The 12,513-nt window shown below is 43.4% G+C and overlaps 1 protein-coding gene across 2 annotated transcripts in view; it reads left to right on the forward strand.

Annotated features, from left to right (window-relative positions):
- The window catches only part of lrig1 (leucine-rich repeats and immunoglobulin-like domains 1), a 47,233-nt gene that overhangs the window by 10,691 nt on the left and 24,029 nt on the right, over positions 1-12,513 (forward strand). For both annotated transcript variants that reach the window (XM_032550595.1, XM_032550596.1), the window contains exons 2-3: positions 6,095-6,166; positions 7,683-7,757. In XM_032550595.1, the coding sequence (XP_032406486.1) occupies positions 6,095-6,166; positions 7,683-7,757 (147 nt within the window). The remainder of the gene's footprint in view (positions 1-6,094; positions 6,167-7,682; positions 7,758-12,513) is intronic.

A 12,513-nucleotide genomic window follows, 5' to 3' on the forward strand; every position in this document is an offset into this window, starting at 1 on the left:
TGGGAATTGGATACTGGGAAGGAAAGAGATTTTGAAATGACAGATTTGCAAGAACTGTGTTTCCATTTATCTTTTCCAAAAGAGCTGTAAAACCTCTGTGTTTAGCAATCTGCACTTAAAATTATTACCATCACTGGTAATTATTGCTCTGTGAGTAAAACAAACAACATTGGGGGTGTGGGAGAAATTGGACAAAACAATCTTTTTCCGCACTTTGAAGATAAGAGCAGAAGGTCAGCCTCGCTTGTAGTACTGTACCAATAGCCTAGCTAAAGAGACATAGCGTGTTTATGTTATTCTTTCAGATTAATTGGAGACACTCATTTCCCTTTGCTCATAATGTCTGGCGCCATTTGTAACAAATTACATTGTCATCTAATTTGAACCCGGGGTTTAGTGCAGGGCCGGTGTGCCTGTGGGGCTAGCATGCGTGCAGCGGGGACTTAGCAAGTCTTTGTGGACCTCTTTAGCGTCCAAACCGGGCTTGGTGGGTCCGGCCACGGGTTCAACCTGCCCCTCAGGGGTAAGCGCACGGTTTCTTCTGCCTCGCGCCTGTTTGTTTCTCCTCCCATCTCCTGCTCCCCCACTTTTCCCAAAGCAGCAGCAAGGAAGAACACGTGGCTCCAAGATGTGGGCCACCTTCAGAATCGGAGCCAAACCTTCCAGGCCGACTGTTTTTCAAAGCCTCTCTCTGCTTCGTTGTTTGGTGTATTGTTGGGGGGGAATGTGTTTGTTAAATATGATCTCTTATTGCTTTTCCAGGATTTTTACGCCTATTAGTGTTTTGACCAAAATTTAGCTCATCAGTTTTATCTTTATTATAGCAAATGCTGTCGGCTGGCATATGCTCATCAAAGCTGATAAGAGACCATCCTCTCTCCGCTCCCTCGCTGCGCGACTTGTGTGCAAATTGGAGCGGGTGTTAGCTTTGTGTACACTCACACTGCAGTTGCTGAGCCATAAAGCGGCCCCTTAACGATGGGAAGAGCGGTGCGTTTGTGTGCGTCTGGCTCTCTGACGCGCAGGTTATTCTTTGACCAGCTTTATGGTGCTCCGAAATGGAGCACATTAAAGGGCTTTTGTCTCGCAGCGGGGACTCGCATTCGACTCATCACTGACATCACTTCACACTTTCAGTGAGCAAAGTTCACTCCCCGCTTATCTACTGAAGAAACGGGAGAGATAATGATGATGCATGCCTGTTATGTGCGAGTGTCCCCGCTCCCTCCTTCCCCATGTCCTCCCGCAAACAGACCGTCCGCTGACTTACAAGCCTGGTATCATATGTTGTGACATCACCACTGGTACTCCTACTGTATGACCACAGCAGCCGGACCACAGCTATTTGTTTTTTCTCTTCAAACCTCTTAATGAGTTTTTGGTGTGACATCAGCAGAATGGTCCAGTGTTGAAACGTCCGCTGCAGGCTGAGATCTGCTTTTCTTCTAAAGAAAGTCACTCAGCAGGATGTGACTTTTATGAGCTTCGTAATTTGTCTTTTGTAGAAGTTTATTTCAACTTGGTTGGGACTGAAGAAAGGTGCCTGGTGTTAAATGTTAACTTTCAACCAATGTAGCAGAGGGACAGATGAATGGCTTCGACCCAGAGGTGTACAAATTGTGTCTCGATGGGAGGACGGAGAAAGATTGATGAACTGTGGCCTCCCCTACAGTAATGAGGGATCTGGTCCAGTTACATTCCTCTAAACCAGTGGCAAAGTTGCTCTGTGATCCCTTCCTAACTTGTTCAATTCAGAACACCTGGTCACGATGCATCCATGTGTGTTTAAAGGTTCGAGTTGACACGTATAAGTTGACGTAATGCACTACAGCCGTCTCAACGTTACCCCGTAATGCCTTGTTCGCAAGTGACTGGATGGGGCAGTGGATAGATTGGCAGATTATCATCCTGTCTGCAGTAAACCATAAGGTAGCGTTAAGGGTCCAACATTCTCGGGTGTACTTGCGCACGAATTCTCCGCACATTCTCTGCGGATGATTGGGATTCATAGTGGAGTGTTCTGATTGCCTTCTTTTCTTGTGACAAATTCCTTTATTTCCCACAATACAAACTAATACTAGGAAGTTTGCTGAGCCAGTTTGGTGCCTAGTCCCCTTTCTTCTCCACCAGGGCATCCAACATACTCTTGTTGAGCCAACTCTCAACCTAATAAGTTTGGCGTTGCATACAAAACAGTTTGATGTGAACACAGTTTTCAATTTACTGTGTGACACAGAACATGCAAAGTTTTACGCTGTCAAAAAGCTTTGCCTTTGTGCCTTTAGAGACTCGCAACGGAATTGTCTGGAGGTAACTAGGAATAGATCTGCTTCTCTTCCACTCTGAAAGGAGTCGATAGAGAAAGTTTTGGCATCTGAAAAGGGCAGGCGATGTTTTCGTTTGATGCTTTCTGGATATATCTTAGTGTGAGGAGAAACTTGCTAGATGGACTATATATATTCGTAGTCTAGGAACACCTTGGGGTCCCCAGAGATGAGTGCGAGAATATTGCTGGGGCCAGGATGGGAAAAGCCAAGAATGAATTGACAGACAAATTTACCAAAATTTGACAGGATATTTAGAAATGTCATTGAATTTGTGGTGTAGTGAAGGCAATATTTTCTCCAGCAGTTGAGTTCAGCCAGCTGAGTGGGATTTTATCCCAGATGAGCCTTTACTCTTATTATATCAGATCTCTGGACCTTCTGCTGACGGGAGACAAGTTATGTTGACCTTTGGCTGATTGATTGCCAACAGTTTGTTCAAAAATAATAATACATCATGTCGGCAGACGGTACAAAAGGCTTGAAAACAGTGGGGAAAAACAGGTTTTGGTTCCAGGTCAGATCCAGTTAGTCTTGCTTAATAAAAAAGCGGTACCGCGAAATTAAACGTGGCATTTTTGGATTACGTGGCAGAGATTCCTTGTGGATAAACCTTAGAATCCGAAAGGATAATTTAGGAATTATTTTTCCTGAGATTTAGTTTGTTTTTGTCGACATCTATATGTTCATTTCTCCGCTTGCTAATCAGCCAGTAGCTCTGATTCCGTCACAGCAGTTTCTTCCACAAAACAGCTTCCAAGGGTTTACAGTCACTTTCTGGAAAGCACTAAATACCATCCCTCTTTTTTTCCTCAAGAGGGAGAAGGAGGAGTTAAAGGGGGAGTCATTGAGGCAGGAAAGCTGGCCTTATCACCATCTCCTGCCACAGTAGGTGTTAAAACACTGTGAAACTTATCTGATCTGATAGGTAAGAGAATAAATCTGTCTGAAACAAGTGGAGGGGAAAAAGCCTCAGTTGTGTAAACACCACAGGTGGCTCAGAGAAAGGCACACGCATGCCTGTGTACTGACACAAAAGACCAGTTTCGTTTGTTGCTGTGGCCTTTGGCACCTGCATGGCAGGTTGAGCTCTGAAACATGCTTTCCTTTTTGTTTCTGTGAGTCACCCTTTTGTTTGTTGCGCATTTCTTTTTGTTTCAAACTTCAATCGTGAGAGAGTTCATACGTTAGACGAGAAGCTTTGCCCTATTTCTTAGTCAAAAATCGGGCTAAGAAAAGTTTTTGTCTGTTCCTGGAGCGTATGAATCACTCTCCGTAGTTTACCCTGTTAGAGTGCGAGTGTGTTTACGTGTTGGCTGATTACACGGACCTCCAGGAAGAGGCCGCTTGTGTGAACACGGATTTTTAGGCTCTGCTGTAATTGGCCCCTATTGCAGATGGGGGGAATGACAATTTGGCCAACTAACCCACAATAGGAGGATCCCCAGCACACGGGATGCAGGCGGTTCTGCGTACCGTGCCTCGAGGGCAGACGCATGCTCTGCTATTATCTCGTCTCTCACACACACAAAAAACTGGGCAAAGAAGCTGTCATTATCTACAAGCGAACACAGACGATTATAAAGGCAAATCTGTCAAGTCAGAGGGTGATTGAGACAGATTGTTTTTAAAAACCAGCACGCACCCTGCTATTAACCCACCCTCAACACATTAGCTTCCTTAATATCTCCTTCGACTTTCTCTAAAATGTCTGGCATGAAGTAACAGCTTCTGCCTTCATTTCCGCCTCCTGCCGCGGTCTTTTAAGGCCACGCTGACACAAGAGACCGAGGAATGTGTTGCATCAGGTAAAAGTGTCCCCGGTCTCGGGTGTGCCGTGGTGGCGTAGTGGTTAGCGCGACCCATATTTGGAGGCCTTGAGTCCTCGACTAGGCCGTCGCGGGTTCGACTCCCGGACCCGACGATATTTGCCGCATGTCTTCCCCCCTCTCCTTCCCAGTTTCTTGTCAGCCTACTGTCGTATAAGGGACACTAGAGCCCACAAAAAAGACCCCCTGGAGGGGTAAAAAAAAAGTGTCCCCGGTCTCTGCCATCTCTCTGAAACTCTCTCCTGTCGTCTGCCACGTCTATGCGCAGGGAGAGCGGCACACAGCTGTGGGCTGCTTTTGTCTCACCCGCCTTAACCCCACCGCTACACACAAACAAACACCGCTCTCACTGTGGGCTTCTCTCTGCCAACACAGTCTGCATAATACTATGTTAACTTTACATTGCAAGTTCAGGCTTCAACCTTGTTCTGCTCACCACACATGCAGAATCTGCGGTCGCCTTGGCAACCCCCACCTCATCTGGGTGACAGCACCTCATTTTCTTATATCTCATAACCAGGGTGTCCATGTAACCTGAGTGAAGTTGGCCCCCCGACCTTCCTCAAATCAGATGAAATGGGTGTCAATTAACTCGACTTCGTTTGTGCAATACGTTTGACAACAATTTTGTCTGATTTCATAAAAGTGGGGGGGCTGGTTGACCTTTTGACCTATAACTTTTCATTAATATCTTCAAAGCCAAAGCAGCACAAACGACAATTTTTGCTGCACAAACCAGCACAAACGTAGTCGAGTTAATTGACACCCATTGCGTCTGATTTGAGGAAGGTGGGGGGGGGGTCAACTTCACTCAGGTGTCCATTCACCCTTAAGTCTTAAATTTATGTATCTAACATTAAAACCTCTAAATGTCTTAAATTCATTAAAAAAGTAAGTCGGCTTTTAATATGTTAATTACAGATATTTGTCTTGGCAGGACTATTTAATCTCACATATTCTATGTATTTTCTTTTCTCTTGGGACATTTTCTGTCAGGCAAAAGTTTGAGTCGCATGCAGACATCTTCACTGCGTTGTGCGACTCCAGGCAGTTGAGTTTATCGGTTACTAGCTGCTAACATACACTTGCTAGCTAGCTAGTTAACTTTTTTACAAGTTGGCTGGAAGAAGTTGGATTTCTCGTGGGGCTTTTTCTGTCAGGCAATAGCTTGAATCACACACAATCATCTTTATTGTGGCCCGTGACTTGAGGCAGTTGAAGATACTGGTAACCAGCTGCTAACATGCTGTTGTTATTTAGCTAGCTAACTTTTTGCGTCTATCACATACAAGTCCACATTTATGTCCAGTTGGCTGGACGAAGTTTGCATATGTCTGTGGAGCAATAGATCTTAAATCTCGTTCCCAATGGTCTTGAAAAGGTCTTCAAAAGTCTTAAACTTGAATTGGTGAAACCTGCAGAAGCCCTGGCAACGTGCAACTGTCAGAATAAATTGAATTAAACCAGTGTTTCTTCCTTCATGAGGTGTCGGGATGTCAAACGCAGCCCTTTTCACTTGTTGTTTGACAGTATCGCCTTATCAGCGGACAAATCGTTCTCTAATAAGCCTCCTTACAAGTCAAGTGCCAGCTATTAAATACGCTGTTAGCCTAAAGTGCAAATTGACTGCTGCAGATGGATGGCCATGTTTGGAAAGTGAGCCAGGAGAGAGGCACTCTGTATCGACAGTATTGATCCAAAGCTTTCCCTTGAAGGCCAACCGGATTTATGTACTGCAGTGTTTCCAGACGTACGGATGAGGCTGCTTGTCAAATGGGAGATGTAATTGTAATTACTGCAACTGATCAGAGTTCTTTTGTCAGGAAAGATAGGTTTGACAGAAAAGCTTTAAACAGCTGCTTAGCTAAAATGTGATACCGCATGTAGCTGTGATCTGCTTTTTGTATTAAAACCTTTCTCTTTTTTTTAACCATGTTTCAGAAATCTTGGACGGAATAAGCTGGCCTCCCTCAGCGCCGAAGCCTTTGCCAATCTTCCTAACTTACGTGAACTGTAAGTACTGAGCTGATTTTCTCAAATTAGTGCTTTTGTCACATTTATATCATCTATATCATAAACATTATTTATATGAAATTCTTCCAGTTTTCTCACAGTTTCAATATGTTTAATGTGTAGACCAACATAAAGTACTACATAACTTTCAAAGCGGAAGGAAAAGGATGCATGGTGAACATTTTCTGCAATTGAAAATCAGAAAAATTTACATTTTGAGTTTATCTGTTCAAAGCACCTTTTTCTACCTTGTTAGCTTTGTTAGCAGAGAGAAGAGTGCACAAAAGATACGAACGTGTTAACGAGGACATTAGTTGTTTACCTAAGTATTCATATTCAGTGACACAGTCTGGCTAATGCCAGAATAATCTGACTTTAAGGACAGGTTTGGTTTTTGGAAAAATAAAAACACGCATCTTGCTTCTAGCCTTTTCCAAATGAACATTTTAATTCTAGATTCTTATACATCTCCTTCAAAATCCAGTTATTTTTTCATTTCCTCCCTGAGTTTGACTTTAAATCTTGTCTCAAACGTTCTAGATAATCCAGAAAATGCCAGTAATGGGTTTTACTGTGTGTGTGTTTGTAGCAAGCACACCAACCATCTTTCTTTATCAACTCCAACCTCAGCAGAAAAGAAAACAATCCCATAGCATAATGCTGCCACCACCGTGTTTCACCAACAAAAGATTGTGTCCTCTGCTTGTCTTATGGACAAATTGGAAACGTTTTCCTTTTCAGTAAAGGCCAGATATGTGGGGTTTCAAAGATAAGAGAGATTAAATACTCCATACTTTTCGTATTGAGCAGCATTCTACTTTGTGTTATAAAACATAAAATGTGTTGAAGCCAGTGGTTATAAGGTGACAGAGTGTGAAAAAGTGAGACTTTGGGCTTTTAAATGACTCGATACTGACCAATGTCAGCGTGCTTTCCAGCAGCATCCTCCTGTGTCTCGCTTTGAACTAAGTCCAATTAAGAATTAAGTGGTGGTTTTCTATATTAAGCCTTCCCCTCCACCACCCGATACTGTGGCCAGCACTGGCCTTGTAAATATTTTATACGGCGAGGAGAGGGGCTTGGCTTCGTGTCACTCAGCGTCAGCGCGCAGCACACGCACGCACGCACGCACTCGCACACACACACAGACACACACTGGCCAGATAATACACGCACTGGTGACATCTCTGGCAGGCCAGCCCACCAGTCATACGCTCCTGGACATCTGTTTTACTCCAGTGTTATTTTTGGGTTTTTACAAGGATGACCTGCCGCTTGCTCTGCGGCAGACGTGACAAGTAGTATTTGAAATGCTTTGATTTATGTCCAGATCGAATTCAGCGAACTCACAAAGGCTCAAAAGCGTCCGTGTGATCTCGAGAAAAGCAAAGTTTTTATTGGAGTCTTGTTACAAATTCAGCTCTTGATAACTCAAATGTTTCTGTGGGTCGTTATTGGGTTTGTTTTAGCTTAATCGTTTCCTGTTTTTCTCTAACCTACTGTTTGTCCCTTGCAGGCGCTTGGATCACAATGAGCTGACATCCATACCAGATTTAGGACGGGCCGCTTCCAACATCGTATCCCTCTACCTGTGAGTACTGCCCTACTTTCTGCAGAAGCATGTTTTCCTCCACTGCATGCATAGGTCAGACTAGAGACACTTCCAGTCCTCAGAAGTCATGTTGATTTAATGTGAAGATTGTTATTAATACAACCCAGCTGCGCCAAAGCAGATCAAAACCCCCTTTTTTCTTTTCAGCCCCATTGCCATCAACACAGAGTCATGTCTTGAGAGATCAACAAACGGTTTATAGCGAGCGACGGCTCTCATTAGCCTGCTATGTGGTCCTGTCTACAGCGAGCAGCGCTGGCTGTTTGGAGTGTCGGCTCGTATATGGATTCGACTCCCGGTTGTGAAACCGTGCCTGACGGGGGTGGAAGGGGGGAGGAGGAGGACTGCCTGCATTGGCATCTCACTGGAGATTTACAGCCGTATTTGGGAAGGGTGTGTGTACCCTTGTGTGTGTCACAAATGTGAGCTCAGCAGTCCATCAGCAGATTGACTTTTATTTTTTTTTCTCTCGCTCTGTCTCTCATCCAAAACAGTTGAAAGATTCGTGATGTGATCAGGTAACAACGAGTAAAGTTTGAGGAAGCTTACAGTAGTGCTTCATGTTTATAGTTTGGATTCGAACATGTTGCGGGTTGGAATTTAGCTAAATCTAGCAGATTCTCTGAGGCTTAAAATGGTCAGTGAGACAAACCGGCTGTGTGTTCAAATCTTAAAAACTTAGGCAGACGTTTAGAGTCAAGCTTTGAAAATCTGAAAATGATAAACTATAGAGATTTACTGAAAATGGGTGGGTTACCAATATGGGCTAATTTAATGCATGACTGGATCTGACTGGTGACCGTCTGTTGGGCATCTTGAGATCACATCTTTATGTGAATTCGTCTTATTTGAGCTCTACTAGGTTGCATAAACGTTAATCTTCTTTGATGAGATGCTTTAACTGAGTGAAGAAAGCTCTTGATTGTTTCAATCAAAAGAAGCGTAGATGCATGGAAACAGTCATTTTTATGACATGTTTGATGTTCATTCATGCAGAGAACGAGACTTTCAGCACATAACAGAAAGGCTTAACGCTGCTGTATGTAACTTTTCCCCATATTTGTTTAAACTGTCAATTTGCTGTTATGGTATGGTATGAGACATATAATCTGTGAAAAAAAATCAAGCTCTTCCACCTCCTCCCTGTGCTGCTATGCCTGCCTGAAGATTGCACCGCTCTGCTAGACACAACCAATCAGAGGAGTGTCTTAGTGCTGTTAATCAGGCTTGTGTACATGCTGGCTCAATGTGCTAATCATGAACATGCTAACTAGCAGTCATGTCAGGCTACGTCATGGAGGACTAGCAGTAGCATATCAGAGAGCCATGACTGACAGTGCTAAGACTGTCCTCATGGCTCTGATTGGTGGTTTCTGACAGACCTTTGTATTCTCTGTGCTTTTTCAGAAAGAAAAAGAGCTTGATTTATTTTTTCACAGATCATCTGCCTCACACTATGCTGTCACAACATGACAAAGTATAAAAAAAACATTGTTTATAAATGCTACATACTGCAACTATAAAGTATAAGCGAAAAGTTGTTTTATCCATTTGAGCTTAAAATATCAACCATAAAACATGCCGGATTTGGAAATGCAGGCATCCATTACGATAACTTTAGAGTTAAGGTGTGGCTAAGGAAGCTATTAATGCTAACTATGCTAGCCTCCAACACATTTTTCAGAATGGCACGAATCAGCTGTCTTCTTTCAACAATAGCAACAACAAAACCATTTTCACTACTATCTCGGTAGAAATTTCACTCAAGCTCATTCGCTGCTAGCCGTTAGCTTCGTTCACACGTTTGCAGCTCGCCGGCTGCCCACTCGCTAGTAAAGCACACAGCTGCTGCTCCGTGTCATGTTTGGTCATCGGCGTATCGTTTTTCCACGCCGAGCTTTTGTAGGAGTCACACACTCGCCTCTCCCTTGTGTGTCATCTGCCTGCTTCTCAGAATTCATCATGATGCACCAATGTGGTCAGAATATTTCTGTGAGCTGTAGTTGGTTTAGAAGAAGGAAGAAGGGGGGAGTTTGAGTTAGATTAGGCAACGCCAACTGTAATAACTCTCTGAAAAGGTGTCTCTCATTTTCTTTTTCTTTTTCTTGTTTAGTTTTCTGTCGATCCTTTTACTTCTGATCCAAAACAGACTGGAGCGAGTTCACCTTATACTTCCCCCGCAAAGTGTGGAAAGTGGAAGCTCATCCAAAAGGGCCAGGGTCTGTCTTTTTTTGGCCTGACTCAAAGCCTGTTGCTGGGGAGGAAAGGCTGCTGTCCTGATGGGAGTGGAGGCCGGAGGGAGGGTCAGATTTTTACAAAGCTACGCAGCTGAAGCGAGGGCCCGTCGACGCGCTGCGCAGCTGCAGCTGTCAGTCACACGGCTTACAGTAAAACGGGCAACAGCGAGCGAAGGGGAGGAGGGAGGCAGGAGAAAACGTGGAGGCAGCGAGGCGGATGAGGGATTTGAACGGTGTCAGATCAAGGGTGACATCATTACATGTCCAAAGAGGCGAGATTAGGGGAAGCAGTGAGGTAGTCCGGAGGAGAGCGCAGAGAGGCGGAGGAATGAAGTGAAACCAGGGTCAGCCGTTTATTTCTGAAAGCAGACCTAGTGCAAACGAGCTCGGCACCGATTGAGTCAGCTGGAGGGAGAGAGAAAGAGAGAACGTTTGTGTGCCGGTGTCTTTTTTTTTTTTTTTGCCTCTGGCCAGAGTTTGTCAGGAATGTCGTCTGACTGCAAGTCTGAGTGAGACGGTGGCTGACACTCCTGACAAAACGAACACAACATCCCGCCTTCAGACAAATTCATACAACGGCAAGCTCTCCAAAAAGCCAGAGAGCCGCAAATATGCGGTTGCTAACGTCCGATGATCCGACAGCCCCCCAGGTATCCAGTGTTTGATAGTCTGAATGTTTACGGGAGGCTCTTACTGTTCCAGTAAGGGAAAATTAGCTGTTTCACTTTTGTTCTTCCAAATTTCGATGAGAGGAAATATCTAAACAGTGTGACACACTTCCAAGATGACTGATACTCTAAGGGAAAGATTGAAAACAATAATGATTTCTTTCTTTAAAAAAATATATATATATATATATATTGCATAAATCATCATTCCTCCAACCTCCTAACCCTTTTAGTATCATAATTATCTATAGCACTTAATTCATGTAAAATTTACATTCATAGTCTTAAAACTTTATCTACACCGTGTTCCAAATTATTATGCAAATTGGATTTAAGTGTCATAAAGATAAAATTTTTTGCTGTGCTATTAAATTTCTAGATGGTATTGTGTGTCAGGGCTCTTTGAATCACTATAATTAATTTCAGAGAGCTGGTTGATTAGTTTGTCTGGTGAGCTCAATTAAAGGAAATCTACTTAAGAAGGATGTTCCACATTATTAAGCAGGCCACAGGTTTCAAGCAATATGGAAAAGAGAAAGGATCTCTCTGCTGACGAAAATCATCAGATAGTGTAGTGCCGTATGACAAGATATAAAAACATTAGATATTTAACGAAAACTGAAGCGTTATCATCATACTGTGAAGAGATTTGTGGCTGATTCAGAACAAAGATGGGTTTGTACAGATAAAGGCTTAATGAGGAAGGTTTCTGTTAGACAAATTCATCGGATTAAGAGAGCAGCTATTAAAATGCCCTTACAAAGCAGGAAACAGTTATTTGAAGCTGCTGGAGCCTCTGGAGCCTCAAGGTGGAGGATCCTCCAGAGGCTTGCGGTGCATGAACCTACTATTGGGCCCCTAACCAGAGCTCACAAGCAGAAACGGTGGCAGTGGGCCCAACCGTACATGATTAATTTTCAAACAGACTTGTTCACTGATGACTGCTGTGCAACCCTGGATGGTCCAGATGGACGCAGTAGTGGATTGGTGGTGGATGGCCACCACGTCCCAACACGGCTGTGACGTCAGCAAGGAGGTGGTGGAGTCATGCTGTGGGCTGAAATCATGGGGAGAGAATCATTGGTCGGCCCCTTCAGAGTCCCTGAAGGTGTGAAAATGACCTCAGCAAAGCATATGGACTTTCTGATTGATCACTTTATTTTATGGTTCAAAAAGAAGAGCCGTAACTTCAGTAGTAAAATCATCTTCATGCATGACAATGCACCATCTCATGCTGCAAGGAATACCACTGTGTCATTGGCTGCTATTGGCATGAAAGAGGAGAAACTCATGGTGTGGTCACCATCCTCCTCTGACCTCTGACCTCAACCCTATTGAGAACCTTTGGAGTTTCCTCAAGCAGAAGATCTGAGGGTGGAATGCAGTTCATATCAAAACAGCAGCTCTGGGAAGATTTTCTGACATCCTGCAAAGATATTCAAGCAGAAACTATCAACAAACTCACAAGTTCAATGGATGCAAGAATTGTGCTGTGATATCAAAGATATCACTGATGATATCTTTGTAGGGATCCTATGTTAACATAGGATCCCTACATGTTAACATAGGGATCCTATGTTAACATGTAACTCTGTCTGTTAAGATGTTTTTGATTGAAATAACTTTGATTTTAGTACATGTGATGCTGCACATTCAAAGAATGACCGTTTGCAGAGCTTTATAATCCATAAAATGTTTAGAAAATCTGCTGTGCATAATAATTTGGAACAGTGCATTTTGAGTTTTTTATTTTTGAAAAAAAATACTGTTCTCATGGGGAGCTTTGTTCAGTAAAATTCGATTTGTACTGTAATAGTTCATGACTTGAAA

This window comes from Xiphophorus hellerii, chromosome 20, assembly GCF_003331165.1.
Source record: "Xiphophorus hellerii strain 12219 chromosome 20, Xiphophorus_hellerii-4.1, whole genome shotgun sequence".
In the NCBI taxonomy this organism is placed as follows: Eukaryota; Metazoa; Chordata; class Actinopteri; order Cyprinodontiformes; family Poeciliidae; genus Xiphophorus; species Xiphophorus hellerii.